This window comes from Anomaloglossus baeobatrachus, chromosome 1, assembly GCF_048569485.1.
Source record: "Anomaloglossus baeobatrachus isolate aAnoBae1 chromosome 1, aAnoBae1.hap1, whole genome shotgun sequence".
NCBI classification, from domain to species: domain Eukaryota; kingdom Metazoa; phylum Chordata; class Amphibia; order Anura; family Aromobatidae; genus Anomaloglossus; species Anomaloglossus baeobatrachus.
The window spans coordinates 552,636,994-552,663,318 of NC_134353.1; the positions used below are offsets into that span (position 1 = coordinate 552,636,994).

The 26,325-nt window shown below is 46.9% G+C and overlaps 1 protein-coding gene across 2 annotated transcripts in view; it reads right to left on the reverse strand.

Annotated features, from left to right (window-relative positions):
* Positions 1-26,325, reverse strand: part of C9orf72 (C9orf72-SMCR8 complex subunit) — a 96,011-nt gene that overhangs the window by 64,020 nt on the left and 5,666 nt on the right. For both annotated transcript variants that reach the window (XM_075316909.1, XM_075316918.1), the window contains exon 2: positions 5,203-5,671. In XM_075316909.1, the coding sequence (XP_075173024.1) occupies positions 5,203-5,646 (444 nt within the window). In that variant the 5' untranslated portion in view covers positions 5,647-5,671. The remainder of the gene's footprint in view (positions 1-5,202; positions 5,672-26,325) is intronic.

The window sequence follows — 26,325 nt, forward strand, 5'->3', positions numbered from 1 at the left end:
CTGCTATGAAGCTGACTCCTCCACTGGAGGAGCTGGGGGAGAAATAACTAACATTCTATTGATGGACGCTATGAGATTATTGAGTATGGCGTCACCATCAGGTGTATCCAGATTGAGAGCGGTCTCAGGATTAGATCTTGAGCAGCTACCTCCGCCACATCACACAGAGAGTCCGCTTGCTGGGACCCTGACTAGTGTGATGAAGTCGATGGCCGCTCATAGTGAGCCTCTCAGACTATCTGGGACTGTCGTCCGTGTCAGATCACTCTGGGAAGCACATGACCCCTCGGAGCTCAAAGTTGTTCCCACTGAGGGGGACCATGGATAATGATGAACAGTGGCCATGGGTTTGAGAGACTTGTCTGGACTGCAAGGCTTCTAGTCTCATAGCCATAGTCTCAGAAAATCTGTCAGTAAATACTGCAGGCTCCGTCCCCATGTCCTGGACGGTTAGCAGAGACTCCGTAGTATACAATGGGGGTCTATGTACACTGCCGGTCATATAGCCGTACATGCTGTACCGGCTGCATAGAAAACATGTGCTTCTGCACCTCTGTTTTACACAGACAATATGCTGTTATGTCCTCCGCACAATCAAGGAGGGTATATACAAAAATGCCACCAAACAGTGCAATGCATAGTGAGTAAGCATATATGTATATGTGCACTTCGGCACTAGTGGAGTCAGCCCCACAGGTGCTGTTTAACGCCTGGTCACAGCGGTTGTGTGACTATCCGAATCCCTGCCAGGGATTCCTAAACTTGTCTCTTCTGTCGCTTACAGAAAAACACTGACAAGAATGGCTGCCGGCGTCCTGTGTAGAGGAGGAAGCCGTGGACGTGCCTGAGAAAATGCGGGAATCCGGCTTCACAGTGTACACAGTGAGAGGGGTGGAGTATGCAAAGCATACTCCAGCTCTCAGCGCTGCCGGTTTCACAGTGCACACAGTGAGAGGGGTGGAGTATGCAAAGCATACTCCAGCTCTCAGCGCTGCCGTGCTGTGCAGCGTCACGCCCCTACCCTGACTGGCAGGTCTGTGGGCGGAAACGAAGTGAGACTAGGCCGCGCAAGCCGGGGACTCGAGTTGATAAGCGCGGCCGGCATATAAGCCTTGGTCGGCGCGGAAGTCCCCGGCGCACCACAAGTCCCAGCCGCGCCCGAAATAAAAATGGCAACGGCGGTTAGCGCGGTAGTCCCCTAATACACTAACACACCCAGCAAGCTGTAGTGTGCGATGGCACTAGTGCGGGCAGCGCCGCCGTCCCTGGCGCACTAACACACCCAGCAATGCTGCCGTGTGTCTGCGCGGTCCCCACAGGGACACAGAGTACCTTAACGTAGCAGGGCCATGTCCCTGAGGATACTCCGCTCCATGTCCAGCAGATTCCCAGGAGCTGTGGATGGAGCACGGCCTCAGTGCCTGGAGGCCGGTAAGATCCCACTTCACCAGAGCCCTCAGGGGGATGGGGAAGGAAAACAGCATGTGGGCTCCAGCCTCCGTACCCGCAATGGGTACCTCAACCTTAACAAACACCCGACAAGAGTGGGGTGAGAAGGGAGCATGCTGGGGGCCCTTAGTATGGGCTCTCTTTTCTTCCATCCGATATAGTCAGCAGCTACTGCTGACTAAACAGTGGAGCTATGCGTGGATGTCTGACCTCCTTCGCACAAAGCACAAAACTGGTGAGCCAGTGATCCCACTGGGGGTGTATAGCCAGAAGGGGAGGGGCCTTACACTTTTGAGTGTAATACTTTGTGTGGCCTCCGGAGGCAGTAGCTATACACCCAATTGTCTGGGTCTCCCAATGGAGCGACAAAGAAAAGTATTTTTGAAGCAGCTTTATGGAAAATAACTGATCAAACACTGACGTGTGACCATGGCCTCGGGCTCAGTGGACAATGCAGCATTACAGGATTTTTTTATTGCTTCAACAGTGACATGGAAAGTAGAAAAAACCCTGTCACTTCGATAAACGCTATTTACCGGTAACCTAGGCAACGAGCAGTAACCACTAGAATTCAAAATCTCTACATTATTGAAAACAGAGGATGTGAAATAACAAGGTGCCTACTTTAAAGGGAACCTGTCACCTGCAGAAACACTATACCTACAAATGTAGTGGTTTTCTGCTGTAGTAAGTGTTCAAAACCCGGTGCTACTTGGCCAAAATTAAGTTTTCTTCTCCTTTCAATCATCGGCGCGGTCAAGGAGGGAGCACATTCACCGCTCACTCCCTGCATTGTGATTGTGATGGACGACGTGCTCTACAGCGTGTGTGTGCAGCATATACATGCAGGCTGTCGTTCACAGGAAGGGGAGAGAGTATAGCTACGCTCACTACATAGTGACCGTAACTGCTCCCAGCACCACCCAAGGACTGCAAGCTAGCGGCAGCAGGGAAAACAGAACGCAAAATAAAGCGGTATCATTACACAGAACTCTTAGACCAGATGAGGCTGTTGTACTTCCTTAGAAAATGCAGGTCAGATTGGCTGTATAATCCTTTTTGAAAGTGCACCCGATGTCTTCTTCAACCAGATTCCATCCAAAAAAAAGAGTCATGAAACCAACCAGGTTAAAACAACACTGCAAAGTATAGTTACATCTTATGTCTGCTTCAAGGTCTGGAAACCTCAAAGTGGTAAAAAAAAAAAAAAGTGACACTCCAATTCCTCGGGTGGCTCCTGCTGGGAAGCCGGCTGCTCTCTAAACATAATACTATAGAATGAAAGCCAGCAGTGGCAGATCATTACAAGGATGTCGACTAAGCCGCCTCAGGAATCAGCCGCTGGGTAAAGCCCCCGTCACATTTAGCGACTTAGGGTACTTTCACACTTGCGTTCAGCGGAGTCCGTCACTATGGAGAATAGCGCAGTCCGTTAATGCACTGCGCTATTCTCCATAGACTTGTATGGACGACGCACTGTAACGCAAGTGTCAGCGTTGCATCCGCTGGAAGATGCAGCGTCGTTATTTTGACGCTGCGTCGGGCGGGAGGAACGTAGCATGTAACGTTTTTTTTTTGAGCAGCGCAATCCATTGGATTTCACTGCGCATGCCCTCTCTGGCTCCCTGCACCTGTAACCAAGGTAAATATTGGGCAACCAAGCAAAGTGCTTTGCCGATATTTACCCTCGCTAAGTGTGCAGGGAGCCCGATACTTCCCCGCTTGGCTCCACCCCCTCCCGCACTCCACTCCGCATGTATGTACACACACACACTCACCTGTCCTCAGCGCCATGGCCCCGCTCGGCTCCACCCACTCCTCACTCCGCCCCCCGCACACATTCTCGGCGGCCAAGCGATCAGCTGATCACCCAGCGGCCGGCTACTGGGAGCGATCAGCTGATCATCCGGCAGCCAGCTACGGGGAGCGATGAGCTGATCGTTCACAAAAGTCTGCCGCCGGTAAACTGTATAAAAAAAAAAAATCAAAACGGATTCCGTTGTTTTGTTGCATCCGTTGTACCACTATATGCAACACATCCGTTGCATCCGTCACATAACGCAATGCAATGGATACCGTTCAACGCAAGTGTGAAACTAGCCTTACCAGCGATCCCGACAATGATACTTCAGGATTGCTGGTGAGATGTCACAAAGTCAGACCTTACCAATGACTCAGTAACGATACAGGTCGCAGTAGCGACCTGTAGAACGATCTCTGCTGTCATTGGGACCCTGTCACACAGTGTCAAACATAGCATGCGTCCTGCCCAGCAGGACATCGCCTTTGAAGAAAATGGTCCAGGACATTCAGCAACGACTAGTGATCTCACAGCAGCGGCCAGGTCGTTGCTGGATGTCACACACAGCGACATCGCTAGCAAGATCGCTGTTGCGTCACAAAAATCGTGCCTCAGCAGCGATGTCGCTTAGTGACACGTTGCCTTAATGACACCCATGTGCACACACCCTAAGGATAATTAATTTTAAGGATAATGCAGCCACTTTGACACAGATTTTCAAAATGAATACAACAGCCTTATCAGGACTAAAGGCTACTTTACACGCTGCGATATCGGTCCTGATATCGCTAGTGTGGGTACCCGCCCCCATCTGTTGTGCGACACGGGCAAATCACTGCCCGTGCCGCACAACATCGCGCAGACCCGTCACACATACTTACCTGCCCGGCGACGTCGCTGTGACCGGCGAACCGCCTCCTTTCTACGGGGGCGGTCCGTGCGGCGTCACAGCGACGTCACTGAGCGGCCACCCAATAGAAGCGGAGGGACAGAGATGAGTGGCCGGAACATCCCGCCCACCTCCTTCCTGCCTCATAGCGGCTGGGATGCAGGTAAGGAGAGCTTCCTCGTTCCTGCGGTGTCACACGGAGCGATGTGTGCTGCCGCAGGAGCGACGAACTACATCGTTACTGCTGCAGTAACGATAATCGAGAATGGACCCCCATGTCACCGATGAGCGATTTTGCAACGATGCAAAATCGCTCATCGGTGTCACACGCAGCAACATCGCTAATGCGGCCGGATGTGCGTCACCAATTCCGTGACCCCAACGACTCCGTATTAGCGATGTCGCAGCGTGTAAAGCCCCCTTTAGAATAGTATTTTTTTTTTTCTGTGAGATCTGGTGGCAGATCAGCCTTGTTATAGTTTTGAAGATTTTTTTTTTTCTTGCTGTTGGGCATATTTGGCTAGGGGTACAGTGTTTGTATGAGCATCACGGTAGTCATAGTCAGTAGGTATATGCCCAGTAGTAGCCACAGTCAGCGTGGATGCTGTAGCTTTCATTTCATCCATAGTGAACGACTAAAAACACCTGATACTGCATGCAATGGTTTTTTTTTAGCAGTGAATCTCTGTAGAGGTATGTATAGACTAGTACAATCTCCTATACAGTAAAACAAAAGGTATGTCACTGGCCTTCACATGGCACTGGACCACCTACAAATCTAGATATATGTATATAATGCTTAGATGAGCCTTCGCGGGTAGAGTCCTCTTTCCTCCTGTACCTTGTATTGTTTGTGAATATTGTACTTGTCCCTATTATGTATACCCTTTTGCATGTAAAGCGCCATGGAACAAATAGCACTATAATTATAATAATAAATAATAATAATAATAATAATAATGACGAGCCACATTTCCATTAGGAATTAATGTTGTGAAGCCCTCACTTTCTGTTTATTAGCTAATATTGTTGAGATGCCATGCGATCCACAGCATAGACTTACTTTGTGCATCCATATCCGTCCCTTCCGGATGATATGTGTAAGGCGAGCCACGCAGACCCTGTGCAGAGGCAGGTAGAAGCACAGTTCAGTTTGGGGCAGAATGATAGAAAGGCCGTATGTGCTCCGATCACCGTTCCAGTTTCCATCGAATATCAGAGACACAATGATCACTCCCTTCTCTGCTAGTACAAAAAACTTCACATCAATGGCTCCACTCTCTGCGTTCCTCAAGATCTCGCCATTCAAAGTGTGATTTGCCAGGAAGGTAATCTCTCCATCGCTCAGCACAACTTCATCAGTCTTTGGGGCCCAGATATGCCTCACTCGAGGTCCCAGAATGTTGTCCCAGTAGGCAAAGGTGGCAGCTAAAAGTGGCGAGTAACCATCGATAGCAATCAGAGTCTTGGCTACAGCTGGAGAAGGTGGAGGACAAAGTGCTGCCATTCTTCATTCCAGTGAAGGACCTTTCCTGAGGAATAAAGAATACAACATGTGGACTTATTTCATTTTCTATGCGCATTATTGTAGCCAAAAATATTTACCAGTACCAGGACAGACACCCCAAACGTAGAAAAGGCTTGAGTGGACTGAATATCTCACAAATCCACAATGAAACTGCTGTGCTGCACAAATCTACATCATGCTCTGCATATTTCTGTAACATCTGAATGGGTTTTGTATTGTAATGTAAATTGCCACAGATCCCCAGTGTGGAAATCAACCCACACTGTAAATCCTCAGGAAATATTCAGGGTGTGAATTAACCTTAGACTATGTGCGCACTTACCGGATTTTGCCGCAGATTTTTCGCGGATTTGCTGCATGTTTCGCTGCAGAAAATGTTCATAACATCTCTGCAGTGAATCACCAGCAAATCCTATGGAGAAAAAAAATCCTGTGCGCACTAGGCGGAATTTGACAGCTGCATGTTTTGCTGCGGGATTCCCGCAGCAAAAACAATTGCATGTCACTTCTTTTCCGCACGTCGCTGCGGGATTTCCCTCCATTGACTCAATGTTAATCATGAAATCCCGCAGGGAATAACGCAGGCAGCAAATTCTGTGCGGTTCACTGCGTTTTCCTGCGTTATTCCCTGCGGTATTTCGCGGTTTACCTCCGGTAATGTACATCGCTTGCCTGCAGTTTTTCAGGGAAGTGATGTCATTACAGGAAGAGGAAGCCGTGCAGAGTAAACACACACACATCACACACACAGAACACATCACAGACACATAGAACACGCATAGACACAGACACATAGAACACACATAGAAAGAAAACGGAAATATAGAAAAGAACGTGGGCTCCGCTGCATATTTACCGTCCAGCCGAGGTAAGCACACAGCGGCGGCCGGTATTCTCAGGCTGGGGAGGGAGAGGGGCAGGGATAATGTCCCCCGCCTCACTCCCCCTCCCGCAGCCGAGAATATCAGCCGCAGCTGCCCCGGCACTGTCGCATGCAATATGCGGCAGCACCGGGAGTGTCCTCGGCTCTTCTTGCCACCGTGTAGCAGTGGTGGCAAGGTAATACAAGGGTTAATGATGGTGGGGGACCACCGCCATTAACCCCAGGCTTGATCATGGCAGCGTCTATGTGACAGCTGACATGATCAACCCGTAAGTAAAGTAAAAAAAACAGACACAGAAAAATCCTTTATTTTAAATAAAACCAACAAGCCTCGTTCACCATTTTATTAACCCCTCCCAAACAAAACTCTGGCGTAATCCACCGCTCCGGCTCCGGCGTCCTGCACTGCTGACATCCAGCCGCGACTGTCACAGACACAGGCTGAATGCAGCAGACAGCAGAGGTAATTACCGGTCATTTCCCACGGCCGGTAATGTGAACTCACTGCCGACCGTGGGAAATGCAGCGATCTGTCATCTATCTATCCCTCTATCTATCTATCTATCCCTCTATCTATCCCTCTATCTATTCTTCTGTCTATCTACTATCTCAGAATTAAATGACTTTTTTTTTTTTTTTTTCTTCAATGTGCTTTATTGCATTGAATGCAATAAAGCACATCCCAACCCGCACGCGGCAAAACCGCGGCAATACCGCGAATAATACCGCGGTAAAACCGCGGCAAACCGCATGCGGTTTTCGGGTGCGGTTTCCCGCGGTTTTTTACCGCGGGTGCGGTAATCTTTGAGAGCATGCGGAATTTACACAAGGAAATTTCATTTCCCAGTGCGCACAGAGCCTTAAAGGGAACCGGTCAGCAGATTTGGGGCCTATAAGCTGCGGTCACCACCAGTGGGCTCTTATATACTGCATTCTAACATGCTGTATATAAGAGCCCAGGCCTCTGTGTAGAACGTAAAAGTCACTTTATAAAACTTACTTAAACAGTCGCTGCGGTGGATTTGGGTCATATCGGCATCTCCAGAGCCTCCTCTTTCTGAGGCCTGTGTGCATGACGCGTCCTACGTCATACACACTCGCCGGTCTTGCGCAGGCGCACTACAATACTTTGATCTGCCCTGATCCAGCACAGGAACAGCAGTAACTGCAACCCTCAGCTGTCTGCTGTACCTTGGCTGGTTAAAGAAATTGGGTACCCCCCCATTTTTCTAAAACTAGCCAAGATACAGCAGCCAACTGGGGGATATTAGTAGGGTGGGAAGGGCTATTGTTATTTGGCCCTTATCTGCCTAACAATACCAGTACACAGCCACCTCAGCAGTGGCGCATCCATAAGATGCATCAATTCTAGCGCTGGACCCAGCTCTTCCTGACTGCCCTAGTGCGGTGACAATTGGGGTAACAAGGAGTTAATAGCAGCCCATAGTTGCCACTAAGTCCTAGATTAGTGATGGCAGTTGTCTATGAGACCCCACCCAATCACTAATCTGTAAGTGAAAGTAAACAAACACCCTAAAAATGTTTTATTTGGACTAAAATACAAAAAGACTCCTCTTTCACCACTTTATTAACCCCCCAAACACCTCTGCAGGTCTGATGTAATCCACACGAGGTCCCACGGCGATTCATCTCTGCTACATCCCTGTCCTGTCACAGCGAACATCATAGAACATGACTGGTAGCTGTGAGTGCAGACAGAGCCGTGCCATCAGAATGAACTCAGGTGAACCTCCGATGTCACAGCTGCGGGTCCCCCAGTACGGCGTGTCAAGGCAGTGACGTTACGGCTTCACCGCTGTGAGGTTTAGGCCGTGACTGAAGTGAGCTGCGTCATTAGCAGTGACGTCACTCAGGTGAGTCCTCCACCTGTGGCTCACATCAGTCTCTGCCTGATTTGCAGTCACAGGTGGAAGATTCTGGCTGTGGCTAACCAGAGTGACATCACCGTGTATAGCGCAACTCACTTCAGTTGCTGTGTGGAGCTCACAGTGGACAGTCTTGTTCTATGGCGCTCGCTGTGAGCGTCAGATGTAGCGGTGCTGGAAGCGTTGTGGGACCTCGTGTGGATTACGTTGGACCTGGAGGGGTGTTTGGGGTGTTAATAAAATAGTGAAAGAGGGTGGCTTTTTTGTCTTTTATTTCAAATAAAGGATTTTTTGGGTGTTTGTATTTATTTACTTGCACTTACAGATTAGTAATGGAGGGTGTCTTAGACGCCTGCCATGACTAATATAGGATTTAGTGGCAGCTATGGGCTGCCATTAGCTCCTTATTACCCAGATTGTCACAGCACCAGGGTAATCGGGATGAGCTGGGTAAAGTCCCAGGACGGTCGTATCTAATGGATGTGGACATTCCTGGAGGCTGCTGGCTGATATTTTTAGGCTGGGGGCTCCCAATAACGTGTGTCTCCCCAGCCTGAGAATACTAGCCTTCAGCTGTGAGGCTTTCTCTTGTGTGGGTTTCAAAATTGGGGGGGGGGAAACCACACGCCGTTTTTTTTAATTTATTGTACTGTATGATATAAACCCAAACACTGACAGCTGTGATTGGTTGCAGTCAGACAGCTGTCACTCAGCATGGGGGTCGTGTCTGACTGCAACCAATCACAGATGGGAGAAGCAGTGAATATGTATGAGCCTAATGGGCGGGTAGGGAAGAAGAATAAGCGGCCGAGGAGCAGTGTGACAGCCTTGTCGCGTCGCTGAGTATGAAGCGCTTGGAGAAACAGAGAGAGAGACACCGACATCCCAAAATCACTCCAGCATTGATTTTGTCATTCTGGAACGAAGTTGGTGAGCTGAGTTTTTGTTGACAAAACAGCGGGTAAAACGTATGCAAAATGCAAACAATTTGTAATCATGCATTTTGCGTCCCCTCATTGATTTCAATGGGTGACAAATGTCAAAAATGCAAGAATTAACATGCTGCTTCTTTTTTGTCACAACATTTTGTCAATAACACTGCTGACAAACTGCAAGGTGCACACAGCAAATCTGACTAATCATAGACTTTGGTGGGAAGTCAAAAGTGAGAAAGTTCTGAGAATAAAACTGCACTAAAAAACGCAGCGTGCGCATATAGCCTAAGAACTCTGAACGTTTACTTGCTTTAGCAGTTGTGACACAAAGGGATACATCATAGGAATCAGATCTATTTTCCTACGTTATGCTGTTCTCAAATGAGGTAGCAAAGAGCTGGTGACAGATTCCCTTTAACCACAAAACTACACACAAGAACATTTATCAACTAACCACAGGATGTGATTTTTGGCTAATCGCTGGGATCAACAACTGGGAGCTCAACTAATTCTCAAATGCCACCTTACAATGGAGTGGCGGCTGTATGCTCCATTTACTGTTAATGTGACTGCTGCAGATGGCCAAACACTGTGCTATTTAATATCCCATAGACTACAGAGCACTGTATTGTTGTGCTGCTTAGAAAGTGGAAGTATTTGTGCTGATGTGCTCTTGTCAATGTTTTTGTATATACATTTATATTATATACTGTATATACGGTACCACAGGTACTATTTTGGCACTGTATGCTAGTGTTAAAGAGTACCTGTCAGGTGCAATATGCACCCAGAACACAAGCAGTTCTTGATGCATATTGCTAAGGCTGCTTTCACACATCCGGTTTCTGCAATGCGGCACAATCCGGCACTTTGCAGGAAAAACGCAACTGGGTTTTTTTGCTGCCGGTTGCGTTTTTCCTGCATAAAACTTTAATTAGTGTCGCATTGTGCCGCATGGCCTTGCGTTCCATCCGGTTTTTGCCATATGCGGCAGATTTAGCCGATGCGGCAGCCGGATGGAACGTTGCCTGGCACGTTTTTTGGGCGGCAAAAAAAACCGCACCGTGACGCATCCAGCCGATGCGGCGCTTTTCCCAATGCATCCCTATGGATGCCGGATGCGGCAAAAAACGCATCCGGCCGCCGCATGCGGTATTTGCCACTGCGCATGCTCAGTAGCATGTCGCAAGTGGCAAAAACCGGACGGGCCGCATGTAAAAAAACTTATGCAAAGGATGCGGTGTTTTCACTGCATCTGTTGCATAGGTTTCACAGCCAGATTGAGCCACACGGCTCAAACCGGATGTGTGAAAGCAGCCTAATCCCTGCCTAACCATCCCTGTAGAGATCTTTAGAAAAGTATTTCTAAAGATCTTTTATCATATGCTAATGAGCGAGGGGACTAGTCCCCTGGCGTTAGTTCCCCTGGCTAGTCACCCCCATTAGTATGTTAGTACGCCCCTGTGGGTGTGCTATCATGCTAATGAATGTGCAGTATCACAGGATGATCTCTCACCTCTCCGCTGCCATCGCCGCACGACACTGGATTTCGGCTCAGTGCGCATGACCCCGGAATTTGGGTCATGCGCACTATGAAGCCGGGTGTACGTATCCCGGTTTCAAACTGAAGTAGTGTGCATAACCCAAACTATGGGGTCATGCGCACCGAGCCGATATCCAGCAATGGACGTGATGGCAGTGGAGAGGTCAGTGAGATCTCCTCTGATGCTGCATATTCATTAGCATGATAGTACACCCACAGGGGCATACTAATATGCTAAAGGAGCCAACTAGCCAGGGGAACTAACGCCCAGGGGACTAGTCCTAGTGCTCATTAGCATATGGTAAAAGATCTTTAGGCTATGTGCGCACTAGAAAAGTGATTTTTCTCAAAAAAATTTCTTGAGAAACTTCTGGGAGTTGAATATTACCGCACCTGCGGTAAAAAAAACCGCACCAAAACCGCAAGAAAAACGCATGCGTTTTTGCCGCAGGATGGTCCCTGCGTTTTTTTTATGCTCAACTGCAATAAATAATATAGATAATAGATAATCGATAGATAGACAGATAACGGATAGATGGATAGATAGATAGATAGATGAGAAAGACCTATATAAATGTTCCACCCCCTGCATATTCTAAGCTGGCACCCTTTAGTGACTTTCATGTGGCAGTAAAGGGTGCCTAGCCTTGCATTTAGCCAAAAAATAAATAAATAATTAAAAAAAAAAAAAAAAAATGACATGAGGTCCCCCCATCTTTTGTAGCCAGCTATGGTAAAGCAGACGGCTGCAGCCTGCAAACCACAGCTGGCAGCTTCACCTTGGCTGGTAATCCAAAACAGAGGGCACCCCACGCTGTTATTTTAAATTAAATAAATGATTTAAAACAAAAAACGTGGGGTCCCCCCCATATTGGATCACCAGCCAAGGTAAAGCGGACAGCTGGGGCCTGATATTCTCAGACTAGGGAGGTCCACTGTTATTGGACACTCCACAGCCTAAAAATAGCAGGCCGCAGACGCCCCAGAAGTGGCGCATCCATTAGACGTGCCAATGCTGGCGCTTCGCCCCAACTCATCCCGTTGCCCTGGTGCGGTGGCAAACGGGGTAATATATGGGGTTGATGCCAGATGTGTAATGTCACCTGGCATCAGGCCCTGGGGTTAGTGATGTCACGCGTCTATCAGATACCTGACATCACCAACCCAGTCAGTAAGAAATAAAAAATAGACAACAAAAAAATTTTATTTGAAAAAAAAAAAAACACTCCCTATATTCCCTCTTTCACCAATTTATTGACAAGAACAATCAAATCCGGGTCCGGTGTAATCCAATAAGGGGGGGGGCTCACAGCGATCCATACCATAGTCACTGTCCCAGTAAGTGAAGAACGGAAGGTTCCCCATTGGCTGGGAGAGTAATGCAGTGACCTGAGCTAACATCAATAGGTCATCCCAGGTCACAGCAGGGGATGACGAGCGCTGCTGTCAGGAGGATAGATGAGATCATTACCTGCTGTGATGATTTCCTGCAGTCCTGCCATCAGCGCAGTCACTGCCTTCTATGCCCGCTGCGCTGTCAGCAGTATCGTGAGAGCCCGTGACGTCACCGCTAGTGACAGTCTCGGGCCGCGGGCATAGACAGCAGTGACCGCGGTGACGTCAGGAGGCAGGAGATCGTCACAGCAGGTAATGATCTCTTCTCACCTCCTGACAGCAGCGCCCGTCATCCCCGCGGCTGCACGCACCGCTGTGTGTCAGTGTCTGCTTGCACTGCAGGGTGAGAAGCTGCTGACACTGCGGGCAGACACTGACACACTAAAAAAACAAAAAAACAAAAAAGTGAGCCGGAGTATGAGATGGTATACATGGTACTTGTGAGACCATGTTCACACTGGCCATGAGACAAAGAGAAACCAAGGAAAAAATTGTGAAAAAATACCCTGCTGTAACTAAATAAAAGCATAGTGCATATAAACATAGGGTACTTAGTAAACACTGTTTTTGATCAAAAAAAGCATAAAGCTATCCCACCAACGCCAAGGTGTACCCAGTTGGGATAGTACCTACACTCTCTAATATTAAGACACTGACACACTGCAGGGCAGGCAGCGGCGGGGCCGGAGCAGGACACAGACTGCACGGGCCCCTGGAGGTCGCACGGAAGTGCTTCTGTGCGGCGTCCAGGGAGTGTGACGTCTGTGTTTACTCTGCTCCGCTTCCTCTTCTGTCATAATGACATCACTTCCTGCAAAACCGCAGGCAGCGATGAACATTAGCGCAGGTAAATCGCGGCTATACCGCACATCATTTGCTACCTGCGGTATACCCCCGGTATTTCGCGATTACATTACAGTGAATGGAGTGAAATACTGGGGGTATTCCGCAGGTACCTGCGGAAAAGAAGTGACATGCACATTTTCTCAAGAAATTTTCTCAAGAAAAATCTTCACAAAGAATTTTCTTGAGAAAAAAAAACACAGTGTGCGCACAGCTATTTTTTTTCCCATAGGTTTTGCTGGGAAATGTCTGCAGAAAGATTTCAAACATTTCTCAAGAAATTTCCGCAGTAAAACCGCGGGTAAAACGGCCTAGTGCGCACAGGGCCTTAGAAATACTTTTTCTAAAGATCTCTTTATCTGTGCTAGTGTATAGAGAGACGGTTAGGCAGGGATTAGCAATATGTACCCAGAACTGCTCGTGGTTCGGGGTGCATAATGGACCTGACAGGTTCCCTTTAATTATGCACTGTACACTGATATTATTTATGTAAGGTTCATGGGAGCTATTTTAAACTGTAAGGTGGTAATATTTATGTAGGGTACCTTGGTACTATTTTGCACTGTCTGCCAATGGTAGTACTTTTTTGGTAGAATATAGCAATATTACTTTGCATCACTGTGTAGGTGGCCTAGATGTTATATATGGTAGGTGATATCGTCCCATGTCTCCTCACAGACTCTTCACTGCACTGGTCCAGCGTCCCCACAATATACAGCGTCTGCATGTTACAATCAGATATCACAGCGATAAGAGTAATACAGAGAACCACAAGCACGATAAGGATCTATGCAGCCATGAGACATTCAGCTGTCATCAGCATAATGCTCAGATACACATACTCCACACATCTAAGGCCCTATGCGCACACTACGTTTTTACCCACTTTTTTTGCATTTTTGCTGCAGAAATTTCTTGAGAAAATGGTTGTAATCTTTCTGCAGACATTCCCCAGCAAAACCTATGGAAAAAAAAAAAAATAGCTGTGCACACACTGCATTTTTTTCTTGAAGAAAATGCTTTCTGCATTATTTCTTGAGAAAAAGAATGAGCATGTCACTTCTTTTCTGCAGGTACCTGTGTTATTTCACTCCATTGACTGTAATGTAATCATGAAATACCGCAGGTTGCAAATTATGTGCTTTTCATTGAGTTTTCCTGTGTTATTCCCTGCGGTATTTTGCATTTTCAGGACATAATGTACATCGCTGCCTGCGGTTTTGCAGGGAAGTGACGTCATTATGACAGGAAGAGGAAGCGGAGCAGAGAGTAAACACACACAGATCACACACAGACACATATACTGTAGAATGCACATAGAAATAAAACGTACATATTAAAAATAAAAAAAAATAAAAAAAAGTGGGTTCCGTCATATTTTTACCATCCAGCCAAGGTAAACACACAGCAGTGGCCCAGTATTCTCAGGCTGGGGAGAGCGAGGGCCAGGGCTATTACCCCCCTCCAAGAATATCAGCCCGCAGCTGCCCCGAGAATGTCGGATCCATTATGTGACAGTCCCGACGGGTTACCGTCTCTTCCCGATTGCAGTGATGCGGTGGCAATCGGGGTAATAAGGAGTTAATGGCAGCCCATAGCTTTCACTAAGTCCTAGGTTAATCATAGCAGGCGTTTATGAGACACCCCCCATGATTAACCTGTAATTAAAGTGAATAAACACACACACACACACACACACACACACACAGAAAAATCCTTTATTTTAAATAAAATAACAAAAAAGCCCCCTCTTTCACCACTTTATTAACCCCCTCCCCAAACACACAGCTCCGGTGTAGTCCACAATGATCCAGCGGCATTTTTGAGCGAGTGCTCAATGCAGCTCCGAGAACGAAACTGCAGTGGTCACAACAGGTCATTTCTCACGGCCGGTAATGTGAACACATTACCGCTCATGAGAACTGCAGTGTGTCCTCACTGGGCCTCTCCAGCATCATCGATCGGCAATGACCCTGCGAGAACTGAGATCTAAAGGTCCCGCTGGGTCACTGCTGTTTGAGAAATACTGTGGGGGGGCACAAACATAAAAAATAAAGCAGTAATATCTATCCCTCTATTACCTATCTATCCCTCTATTATCTACCTGTCTATCCAGCTTTCTATCTCTCCATTATCTATCTATTCATTTATCCCTCTATTATCGATCTATTTATCTATCTGTCTGAGCTTGCGGGTGTGTAGTCAAGTGAGGGGTTGCAGGTAAGTGCATAGTTTAAACTCAATACCATAGTTGTGATAACTGTGTAATTGTTTAAGTTTCATCAGGAATTTGTGTCTGTTTTGTCAGGGATACTGTGAAGAAAAAAAAAAAAAGGTGTGTGTTTCTAGAATCTTCTGGAAACTACTGGTAGTTCTTGTAGAACTACGCAAGCGAGGGTTGCACTGAGCTTGAGGGGTTGCAGGTAAGTGCATAGTTTAGACACAATACCATAGTTTGACAGAAGAGCATAGTTTGAAGTTATCCTTTTAAGTTTCCAATTGGTTTCTTTTTCTTTGTTTTTCTAGTTTTATCTGTACTATTTGTCCCCATTTAGTAGGTGCTTCATGGACAATGCTACCAGGTGTGTATCTTGTCAGATGTATGCATGCCTTGACCAGCCGTTCGAGAGTTAATATGTCTGCACTCGATGCAAGCATGTTGCATATTTGGAAGCCCAGGTAACTGATCTAAATATAGAAAAAAAAAAAGGGAACCAGCACGATCTGAAATTGGCATGCATCATATAAAAAGTGAAAATTCACAAATTTATTCCAACTGTACTATAATAAAAAAATAAGATTTTTAGCAAATAATTGATCAATTTTTTGAGCCACCCCTGCCAACGTCACGGCAAATCTCAATAGGGGGGTCCTACTCTACATTCTGTATTTAATGTGCCATGCGGCCTCCTAGATAAAGTTAAAAGCAGAACCATAATGGAGCACACATACCTGCAACCTGTATATAGCCGCTTCCATGTTGCAAAAAAGGCACTTGTGGATAGAGACCAGCCCAGGTCCCAGCATGTGGAGCAAGCTGTACACATACCAGGACTATATCAGAACTGACCCTCCCAGTGCCAGACAGCAACCATTGATAAAGGCGGACCAGATCCAAGAATGGTGCTTAATTAGCATTGCCTGTGGAAAGGGGTGAGGTAACTGAGTCTGAACAGCTACCAACAGGAGGAATATATTGCAAGCCAAAATCAGGCGTGCATGGTATGGTGTTGGTCAGACACCAGATTTGTAGCATAACTACGGTCAAAACAGAGAAAAAAAGAGAGCCAGCACGATCTGAAATCTATTATGGTTCTGCTTTTAACTTTATCTAGGAGGCCGCATGGCACATGAAATACAGAATGTAGAGTAGGACCCCCCTATTGAGATTTGCCGTGACGTTGGCAGGGGTGGCTCAAAAAATTGATCAATTATTTGCTAAAAATCTCATTTTTTTATTGTAGTACAGTTGGAATAAATCTGTGAATTTTCACTTTTTATATTATGCATGCCAATTTCAGATCGTGCTGGCTCCCCTCTCTAACTGATCTAAATATGCAGCTTGCAACACTCAGGAGCATTGCAAACCTGGAGAGGAGTTTAGAGCTCACTGAGCTTTCTCTGGCTGGGGCCAGTGATATGGAGGAGGGTGGAGGTGGAGAAGATCAGGACCCAGAGGTAGGTAGCTAGGTAACCGTTAGAAGAAGAGGTAGGGGGAAAAGTGTCAGGGGGCCTATCCCTGATCTGGCACAACCTAGTAAATGTGCCTGTTTGGCTGAAATTAGGAATGCAGGCCCAGGACCAAGATCACTACAGCAGGACATGGCTCCTTGCAACCAGGAAAACGACTGCTGTAGGAAGGAGGGAAATAGGAGTGCAGCAAAGGCCAGACAGATGGTGGTAGGGAACTCTATAATTAGGCGGACAGACAGGGTCATCTGTCGTCAAGACCGTGAATGCCGAACAGTGTGTCGTCTGCCGGGTGCTCGGGTTCGGCATATTGCGAATCGGATAGACAGATTGCTGGGTGGGGCTGGGGAAAACCCAGCGGTTTTGGTCCACATTGCTACTAATGACAAAATTAGAGGCAGGTGGAATGTCCTTAAAAATGATTACAGGGAACTAGGAGAGAAGCTGAAGTCCAGGACCTCGAAGGTGGTGTTTTCAGAAATACTACCGGTGCCATGAGCGTCACTAGAAAGACAGCGGGAGCTTAGGGAGATAAATACGTGGCTTAGAAATTGGTGCAGGAAGGAAGAGTTCAGAATCATGGAGAACTGGGCCGAACTTCTCAGTTGGCTACAGGCTGTACGGTAGGGACGGGCTGCACCTCAATGGGGAGGGTGCAGCTGTGCTGAGGGAGAAAACGGTCAGACAGATGGAGGAAATTTTAGACTAGGATCGGGGGGGAGGGAGGGTAGTGGAGCAAATAAGAGGAGAGATAGAGCAGATAGAGACAGTGAGACGGTAGGGGTCAATGAAGGATTGGGGGGGCTGTGACATGCAAGGAACGTAGGGAGGCTAGGAGTAAGGAATGCGTTAATAGTATTAAATGTCTACTAGCAAATGCAAGAAGTCTTGCAAACAACATGAACGAATTGGAGACTCTTATGTCACCCATGAATTATGATGTGGTGGGCATTACAGAAACCTGGCTGGATGAAAGCCATGACTGGGTGACAAACTTAGAGGGTTAAACTACATTTAGGAAGGACAGGAAAGACAAAAAAGGTGGTGGGGTGTGTATATTTATCAAATCTAACTTAAAACCTCTGTTGAATGACGACATGGGGGAAGGGGGGGGGGGAACTGCAACAATGTAGAGTCAATATGGGTAAATGTACATGGGGAGGGGAATAATGGAAAAATGCTAATTGGAGTTTGCTATAAGCCTCCTAACATACCTGAACAGGTAGGAGGGAGAAATGCTGGACCAAATTGAAAACACAGCTAATAATAATAATAATAATAATAATAATCATCAGGTTCTTATTATGTCATAATAAGGTAAGCTACAAAGTAATATTCAATAGAACATTTAAAAGGGGAAATGCTAAAACCTGGAATTTTAGGAAAGCTGATTTCAACAAATTAAGGAACAAGCTTAAGGCCCTGTGCGCACTGGAAAATGGAATTTTCTCAAGAAAATTCCACAGGTATTCAAAGATTACCGCACCCGCGGTAAAAAACCGCGGCAAACCGCACCCGAAAACCGCATGCGGTTTGCCGCGGTTTTACCGTGGTATTGTTCGTGGTATTGCCGCGTGCGGGTTGGTATGTGCTTTATTGCATTCAATGCAATAAAGCACATTGAAGAAAAAAAAAAAGTCATTTAATTCTGAGATAGAGAAATAGACAGAAGAATAGATAGAAGAATAGATAGACAGACAGAGGGATAGATAGAAAGATAGAGGGATAAATAGAGTCCCTGTGAGCACACTCTGCATTTCTCACGGTCGGCAGTGAGTTCACATTACCGGCTGTGGGAAATGCCCTGGAGTTACCTCTGCTGTCTCGCTGCGAGGCTGCATTCAGCGCTGTGTGTCAGTCGCAGCTGGATGCAAGCATCGCAGGACGTCAGAGCTGTGGATTACGCCGGAGCTTTGTTTCAGGAGCGGTTAATAAAAGGGTGAACGAGGCTTGTTTGTCTTTTATTTAAAATAAAGGATTTTTCTGTTTGTTTTTTCACTTTACTTACGGGTTGATCATGTCAGCTGTCACATAGACGCTGCCATGATCAAGCCTGGAGTTAATGGCGGTGATCCGCCACCATTAACTCCTTGTATTACCCTGAATGCCACTGCTACACGGCTGCAGGAAGAGCCGGGGACACGCCGGTGCTGCCGCATAATGCATGCGACAGTGCCGGGGCAGCTGCGGCTGATATTCTCGGCTGCGGGAGGGGGAGTGAGGCGGGGGACATTAATCCTGCCCCTCTCCCTCCCCAGCCTGAGAATACCGGGCCGCCGCTGTGTGCTTACCTCGGCTGGACGGTAAATATACAGCGGAGCCCACGTGTTTTTTTTTCTATATTTCCGCTTGCTTTCTATGTGTGTTCTATGTGTCTGTGTGTGTCTGTGATCTGTGTGTTTACTCTCTGCTCCGCTTCCTCTTCCTGTAATGACATCACTTCCCTGCAAAACCGCAGACAAGCGATGTACATTACCGGAGGTAAACCGCGAAATACCGCAGGGAATAACGCAGCAAAACGCAGTGAACCGCACAGAATTTGCTGCCTGTGTTATTCCCTGCGGGATTTCACGATTACATTGGAGTCAATGGAGTGAAATCCCGCAGCGACGTGCGGAAAAGAATTGACATGCAATTGTTTTTGCTGCGGGAATCCCGCAGCAACACATGCAGCTGTCAAAATCCGCCTAGTGCGCACAGGATTTTTTTTTTCCCATAGGTTTTGCTGGTGATTCACTGCAGAGATGTTATAAGCATTTTCTGCAGCAAAACCGCAAAAAATCCGCGGCAAAATCCGGTAAGTGCGCACATAGCCTAAGGCTATGTGTCCACGGGAGAATGTTGCTGCGGATTTTTCTGCATCAAAATCCGCGGCTTTCCCGCAAAATCCGCACCTTTTCAAAGGTGCGGATTTGCCGCGGATTTACCGCGGAATTGCCGCGGATTTTGGTGTGGATTTTTTTTTTCCCCCAATTTTAAAGCCAAAATCCGGATCAAACTCCGCAACAATAATTGACATGTTGCAGATTTTTCCGGATCAAAATCCGCACCAAATCCGCCACGGAAAAATCCGAAGCATGGGCACAGCATTTCCAAAATGCCATAGAAATGGCTGGGAAGTGCCGCTGCTGCAGATTTTCGGGAAATCCGCGGCTTTTCCGCGAGAAATCTGCGGCAAAATCCGCGCATTTTCCGCAGCGTGGACACATAGCCTAAATGTGTAGATTGGGACAATGTCATGGTAACTGGGGATACTGAACATAAATGGGGTAAGTTGAAGGATATACTCCTAGAGTCCTGTAAAAAAACTTATACCCTCTGGTAATAAAATGTCCAGGAATAAAAAGAAACCACTATGGATAAATAAGACTGTACAAAGTATAACAAAAATAATGGGCGTTTACAAGCTTGAAGGCTGAGAATACAAAAATAGCATTTCAGAAGTATAAAGAAATCAATAGGAAATGTAAAAAAGAAATCAAGCTAGCAAATTAGCTACTGAAACAAATATCGCCAAGGACATTAAAAGAAATCCCAAACTCTTTTAGAAATACATTAATGCCAAAAGGAAAACAAAAGGATAGTATCGACCCCCTAAAATATAATATGTTAGTTATAGAGGACAAACAAAAGACTGAGATATTATACAGGCACTTCTCATCCATGTTCACCAAGGAACTGACTGTTCCAGGGATCATTCAACAAGTGAAAAATCAAAGTTCACCACCCGATATAAATCAGGCTGCTTTCACACTACGTTTTTTTAACATGCGTCATGAACGTTTTTTTAAAGCAAAAACGGATCCAGTGCAAATGCGTTTTCATTTCAATGCATTTGCAATGGACTCGCGTCAACATGCGTTCACATGCGTTTGCGTGCGTTAAAGTGAGGATCCAGCGACTTGCAGTTTTTTAACTTTTCAAAAACTCTACTTGTAGTGTTTTTGAGCTGCGTCCAAATACTGTTTTTCCTTGGATCCTGCCTATACTGCACGCAAACGCATGTGAATGCTGGCATGCTGATAGACAGGATCCTGCTTGCTCTACTGAGCATGCCCAGAAACCAGCCTGGCGTGATCAGTCTCTCTCTCCCCCTCCCTCCCTCCTCCCTTTCTCCCCCTTCCTCCTCTCTCTCCCCCGCCTGAGAGCGGCGGACGCTCGTAACCAAGGTAAATATCGGATAACCAAGCAAAGTTCTTTGCTTAGTTACCCGATGTTTACCTTGGTTATGTGTGCAGGGAGCAGGCAGCCCGGCTCCTAGCAGCTGCGGACGCTCGTAACCAAGGTAAATATCGGGTATCCAAGCAAAGCACTTCGCTTAGTTACCTGATGTTCAGCTTGGTTACCAGCGTCCGCAGCTGTCAGATGCCGGCTCCCAGTCTATCACGTTCAGTTCCTCTCACTCCCAATCACATGACTTCAATGCCCGCCCATAAACTTCAAGTGACAAGATCCTGCAAAATAACATGCGTTTGCATGCGTTTTTCTTTGTAAAAACAGGTTCCACTTTTACAGCAAAAAAACGTTCATGACGCATGTTAAAAAAACGTAGTGTGAAAGCAGCCTAAATTTAACACAAGAAGAAGTATGCCTGAGTCTGAGTAAATTAAACATTGACAAATCCCCAGGGCCAGATGACATTCATCCATGAATATTGAGGGAATTGAGCTCCGTAATCGACAGACCGCTGTATCTCATCTTTTTGGACTCGCTTGTAACAGGGTTGGCACCTCAGGATTGGAGGATTGCTGATGTGGTACCGATATTTAAGAAAGGTAAGAGGGTAGATCCAGGCAACTACCGTCCAGTAAGCCTGACATCAGTAGTATGCAAAGTTTTTGAGGGCATTTTAAGGGATGACATGCAAAAATATGTTGCAGAAAATAATATAATAACTGACAGACAGCATGGATTCATGAAAGATAAGTCGTGTCTAACCAACCTGTTGGGGTTCTATGAGGGGGTTAGTGCAAACCTGGATATTGGTAATACAGCTGATGGGATTTATTTGGACTTTGCAAAGGCATTTGATACTGTACCACATAATAGCCTTATACTAAAGCTCCAGAAGCAAGGACTAGGGGAAACTATATGCAACTGGGTAAGGAATTGGCTAAAAGATAGGAAACAAAGAGTAGTCATAAATGGTACATTCTCTAAATGGGCTATAGTCAGCAGTGGGGTCCCGCAGGGATCTGTGCTAGGATCGATTCTTTTTACTCTCTTTATTAATGACCTTGTGGATGGATAGTACAATATTACAAAAAGATCTGAATAAGATGTCAGAATGGGCAGATACTTGGCAAATGAGATTTAATGTTGATAAATGTAAAGTAATGCACCTAGGACGGAGTAATCCTATAACTGCGTATACATGAAATGGAAGTAAACTCGGGACTACAGAACAGGAGAAGGACTTGGGTATTCTCATTACAAATAAGCTGAGCAGCAGCACTCAATGTCAAGCAGCAGCTGCAAAAGCAAACAAGATTCTAGGGTGTATAAAAAGAGAGATTAGATCCCGTGATCCCAACGTATTGTTACCCCTCTATAAATCACTTGTAAGGCCACATCTGGAATATGGGATCCAGTTTTGGGCTCCACATTTTATAAAGGACATTCAGAAGTTAGAGGCAGTTCAAAGGCGGGCAACTAGACTATTACAAGGGATGGAAGGCCTCCCATATGATGAGAGGTTGAAAAAGTTAGATATGTTTAGCTTAGAAAAAAGACGTCTCAGAGGAGATCTCATTTATATGTATAATACATGTGTGGTCAATATAAAGGACTGGCACATGACTTATTTCTTCCGAAGACTATACTAAGGACCAGGGGGCACTCACTGCGAGTGGAAGAAAAGTGATTCCGGCAGCTAAATAGGAAAGGGTTCTTCACAGTTAGAGCAGCCAGACTGTGGAATGCCCTACCACAAGAGGTAGTAATGGCAGGTACTATAACAGCTTTCAAAAAGGGCTGGATGATTTCCTCACTACACACAACATTGTTGGTTATAAATGACTTAGGGACAAAATGTAGAACTGGTGGAGGAAGGTTGAACTAGATGGACCCAGGTCTTTATTCAACTTAAGTAACTATGTCTATCTATCGATTATCTATCGAACCATCAATCTATTAATCTCTCTATCCATCTATCTATTGATTATCTATCGATTATCTTTCTATCTATCCATCTATCCATTACCTATTTATCTATCTACCTACCGTATTTTTCAGAATATAAGACGCACCTTGGTTTAAGAGGAGGAAAATAGGAAATTAAAATTTTACGCAAAAAATGTGGTCATGACACACTGTTATGGGGCGAGGATCTGCTGCTGACACTGTTATGGGGGTAATGTCTCCAAATTCTCTACTAAGGTAGCCCATCCTGGCAATGATCCTCCTGTCTTGTATATGATCCCCATCCTTCTATATATGTCCCTCATCCTGGTATATACCCCCATCCTGATAAATGCCCCCATCCTGCGATATAGCCCCATCCTGCTCATTTATCCCCATCCTGCTCATTTACCCCCATCCTGCTCATTTACCCCCATCCTGCTCATTTACCCCCATCCTGCTCATTTACCCCCATCCTGCTCATTTACCCCCATCCTGCTATATGGCCCCATCCTGCTATATGGCCTGTATCCTGTGGCACAGAAAAAAACCCCAAACGTTTATACTTACTGTTCCTCACTCCCTGCAGCACCGCTCCTCTTTTTCTGTGTCCGCAGCAGCGCCGCTGACCTGTGTGGAACCGTTCCCCTGCAGCATCGTGATGACCTCCTGTCTGCCGCCCGCTGATGTGTGGAGAGCGGTGCGCACAGGGATGACATCGCTGTACTCACCGCTCTCTACACAGACCAGCCAGCCGGCTGACAGGAGGACATCACTGTGCTGCAGGGATCAGTGAGTAGACAGTACTCCTTCACTGCCCCCCACGCTGATGATGATACGCAGGGGGCCATGAATACAGCCGCACATTATCACTCCAGGCTGTAGTTGCCAAGGGTGATCACGCGGGCCGGCTGCTAATTATGCGCGCATCCCCCACCCATCATCAACCCACCTGTCAGCACCGGCTTCAGTGCTGAGAGATGAGGGGCGGGAGGATGGGCGTGCATATGTAATGAGCGGACCCACGTGGTCACGGCAGGCGCTGCTACAGCTTGCTCGTGCCACCGAGGACCCGCTCCACCGCAGCACCCTCATTTCCCTACATTCAGACTATAAGACGCATTTGGGAGGAAAAAAAAAGTGCGTCTTATAGTCTGAAAAATACGGTATCTGTCTATTTATCGATTATCAATCAATCAATCAATCAATCAATCAATCAATCTATTCATCTATCTATCCATCTTTCTATCTATTTATCTATCTGTCTGTCTATCCATCTATCGATTATCTATATTATTTATTGCTGTTAAAGCATTAAAAATCGCAGGGACCAACTTGGAAAAAAAGTACCAAAAACACAAAAACGCGGTAAAAACGCATGCGGTTTTTGGTGCGTTTTTTTAACGCATGTGCGCTAATCTTTCAGACTCAAGACATTTTTTGAGAAAAATCCTCTCTCTAGTGCGCACAGGGCCTTAGGGTACCTGCCCAAGATCAGGAATAGCAGTGTATTTTTGCTGCTGAGTACAAGCATTGTAGATGGGATTTCGAGCAGTCCCATGCCCACTGTGCTTCTTTTTACGCAGCGTAAACTGACATGTGGAGTGGCTTTCCAAGCCGCAGCATATCAAACCTATGCTTGAGGAGAGTTGAGCATTCTCAGCGGGGACAACAGAAAGTCCGCAGCGCTCAGATCTTTGATTGTGGGCACAGACCGCTGCAGTCTCCACTCACTTTTCCGCAAAAGACACGCTACGTCCTGAACACAGTGTGTGGATTGTGGGCACAGACCCTGATGTCTCCCTGTAAAACACGTACATCAAAAAAAAAATGTTTCCAGTGTCAATGTTTTGCATTCGTGTGTATGTTTTAACCATTAGTCATCAATGTTCTTGGATCAAGGAATAAGTTACAAAGCTTCTCCTATACTTTCAATGTTAAACTCGTTCAGCACATACATGGGAGGGCCGAGAGCTGTCACAGCCCCCTGCCCGGGAGGGCCGAGAGCCGCCACAGCCCCTTGCCCGGGAGGGCCGAGAGCCGCCACAGCCCTCTGCCCGGGAGGGCCGAGGGCCGCCACAGCCCCCTGCCCGGGAGAGCCGAGAGCCGCCACAGCCCCTTGCCCGGGAGGGCCGAGAGCCGCCACAGCCCTCTGCCCGGGAGAGCCGAGAGCCGCCACAGCCCCCTGCCCGGGAGGGCAGAGAGCCGCCACAGCCCCCTGCCCGGGAGGGCCGAGGGCCGCCACAGCCCCCTGCCTGGGAGGGCAGAGCGCCGCAACAGTACTGTATACATAACGCACCCACCACTACAGTACCGTATACATAACGCACCCACCACTACAGTACCGTACACATAACGCACTGGTCACGACAGTACCGTACACATAACACACTGGTCACGACAGTACCGTACACATAACACACTGGTCACGACAGTACCGTACACATAACGCACCCACCACTACGGTACCGTCCGTATACATAACGCACCCACCACTACAGTACCATATACATAACGCACCCGCTACTACAGTACCGTACACATAACGCAGTGGTCACGACAGTACCGTACCCATAACGCACGCACCACTACGGTACCGTCCGTATACATAACGCACCCACCACTACAGTACCATATACATAACGCACCCGCTACTACAGTACCGTACACATAACGCACTGGTCACGACAGTACCGTACACATAACGCACCCACCACTACAGTACCGTATACATAACGCACCGATCACTACAGTATTGTATACATAACGCACCGGTCACTACAGTACCGTATGCATAACGCACCCAACACTACAGTACCGTATACATAACGTACCCGACACTACAGTACCGTATACATAACGCACCCGACACTACAGTACCGTATACATAACGCACCGGTCACTACAGTACCATATACATAACGCACCCAACACTACAGTACCGTACACAACGCACCGATCACTACAGTACCGTATACATAACGCACTGGTCACGACAGTACCGTACCCATAACGCACGCACCACTACGGTACCGTCCGTATACATAACGCACCCACCACTACAGTACCATATACATAACGCATCCGCTACTACAGTACCGTACACATAACGCACTGGTCACGACAGTACCGTATACATAACGCACCCGACACTACAGTACCGTACACATAACGCACCCGACACTACAGTACCTTATACATAACGCACCCGACACTACAGTACCGTACACATAACGCACCCAACACTACAGTACCGTATACATAACGCACCAGTCACTACAGTACCGTATACATAACGCACCAGTCACTACAGTACCGTATACATAACGCACCAGTCACTACAGTACCATATACATAACGCAC